The 2,228-nt window shown below is 26.8% G+C and overlaps 1 protein-coding gene across 1 annotated transcript in view; it reads left to right on the top strand.

Moving 5' to 3' along the window:
• LOC108571120 (rho GDP-dissociation inhibitor 2) overlaps window positions 1–1,283 on the top strand; it is a 1,800-nt gene extending 517 nt beyond the window's left edge. The window contains exons 2-4 of the mRNA XM_017933096.1: window positions 166–354; window positions 437–661; window positions 869–1,283. Coding sequence (XP_017788585.1) covers window positions 171–354; window positions 437–661; window positions 869–1,068 — 609 coding nt within the window. The 5' untranslated portion in view covers window positions 166–170 and the 3' untranslated portion in view covers window positions 1,069–1,283. The remainder of the gene's footprint in view (window positions 1–165; window positions 355–436; window positions 662–868) is intronic.
• Window positions 1,284–2,228: the final 945 nt, after the last annotated feature.

The following is a 2,228-nucleotide window of genomic DNA, read 5'->3' as shown; positions in this document are numbered from 1 at the left end:
TTCCTGAAATCAATGATTAAATTTTTTGTTTTCCTTTTATAGTAATTTATTTTTTGTTTTCATTTTCTTCAGTATAAAATATTACTTGTTGTATATCAGTAACCATACACAAAATTTATTAGATAATAGTTTAAATATTATTAATATAACGTATTTTTATCATAGTAAAAATGTCAGAGCTTAACACGGATCACGTTGATTCTGTAGAAGAGGAATTAGAAGTTGAATCCAACTACAAACCTCCACCAGAAAAAACAATAGAGCAAATTCTAGAAGCAGACAAAGAAGATGAAAGTTTACGCAAATATAAGGAAACACTTTTAGGAGAAGCAAAATCTGGAGGTGTCGTTGTAGGTGCGCATTTCATTAAATGTTTAAAATACATCAATTAAAAAGAAAGCAAAATAAAAAGGATAATGTTTTAAATTTTTTATAGATCCAAATGATCCAAGAAAAGTAATAGTAAAAAAATTAGCACTTTGTGTAGCAGATAGACCAGACATGGAATTAGATTTAACAGGTGATCTTTCTCAGTTAAAAAAACAAACATTTGTAATAAAAGAAGGTGTTAGCTATAGAATCAGGATTGATTTCATTGTACAGCGTGAAATTGTACATGGTCTAAAATATGTTCAAAAAACTTATCGTCTTGGAGTACCAGGTAAGATAATCATTAAAATGGAATTGACTTTCTCATCACTAACTCAAACCTTTGAATTATGCTTATTTCATATTAAAAGTTAACATTTGGTTTTTGTTAATGCTTTCTTCTTAGGTGTCACAGGTACTTTTGATATATAATATTAAAAATTACATATATGGTAGTTGAAATGTTTGTTAATGATTCTATTGTCACATTTTTTTTCAGTGGATAAGATGATGCATATGGTGGGTTCTTATCCACCCAAAACAGAAGTGCAATCATATACCACTCCAACAGAGGATGCACCAGCTGGAGTAATGGCACGTGGTTCTTATAGTGTAAGCTCCTTGTTTACGGATGATGATAAACATGAACATCTAAAGTGGGAGTGGTCATTTGAAATTAAGAAAGACTGGAAAGAATAAGCTCCCTTTCATAACGGGAAGCCCTACAACGATCGCAATTAAACTAAGAATGCCAAAAGGGACTCTAATTTTTATAGATATTCAGTCATACTGCGATGCCATAACTGTATTTTTTAAGTAATAAGAGAAAGAGTAACATTGATATTTATTTAGATACTTTTCCTAAATCGTAAACCTTAAAAGTGAACAATTGGATACATGAATATATACATATATACACGCACATGCGATGATATGTATATGTGTGTATAAGTATGTACATATATATGTATATGTATGTATACACATACATACTAAATCACGTAGATACTATTTCACAATCATTTAAATTGAGCACATCAATCAGTATTTGATTACCTTTATATATGGTTATCCATACTCCCTTTCTAATTCTCTCGTTTAAGATCAATGTAAGATTTCTTAGTATTATATTCTTAATACATTTTACTAAAGGCTACTACTTTAATTTAAATCTTTTAATGTATTTTGACTAACAAAAACTACTGACAAAATTTTCATACGCAAAATTAAAAACAACTTAAAATTTGAAATCGTCTGGAAATATTAAATGTACGAGCACGCGTTATTAATATAGAAAATTCAAAGTATGCATTCTAAATATTTCCTCACATCATACATTATTACTTTTTGTTACGTTTGTTATATACATGATTTTGATATCCTTGAACTGTTTTAAAACACGAACCAATTTCTTACATAACATAAAATTGTTATAATTAATCGTGTAAAATTTGAATTTACAAATTTAGTTACATTGTTAATTAATTTTTATGTTTTAAAATTTTCAATATGAAATAATAATTATTTCAGAAAATATGATTTTAAAGAAGTGATTTTGTAATGTAAATTAATGACAATTGCAACAGTTGCAATTATAATTTTAAACTATAGTAAAAGTAAGAACTCAAATTACTATTTTAATTTAGAAAAAATAAATTTTACATAAAAAATGTTTTATGTGCCTTTTGTAATTACTATTTGTAATGTATGCATTTTACACGAATCCCACTTCAAATTTATGTGTAATACAATTGTAAGTTTTAGTTTAAAGAGACTAGAAGTCTGTTACTGAAAAGTGTTATTTCAAGGTATTATTCATTTTTTATCTTTTATATTTTTCATATGAATAAGAGCTAATG

This window comes from Habropoda laboriosa, unplaced genomic scaffold (assembly GCF_001263275.1).
Source record: "Habropoda laboriosa isolate 0110345459 unplaced genomic scaffold, ASM126327v1 scaffold106, whole genome shotgun sequence".
Taxonomy (NCBI): domain Eukaryota; kingdom Metazoa; phylum Arthropoda; class Insecta; order Hymenoptera; family Apidae; genus Habropoda; species Habropoda laboriosa.
This window is presented reverse-complemented; position numbering and strand designations above follow the sequence as displayed.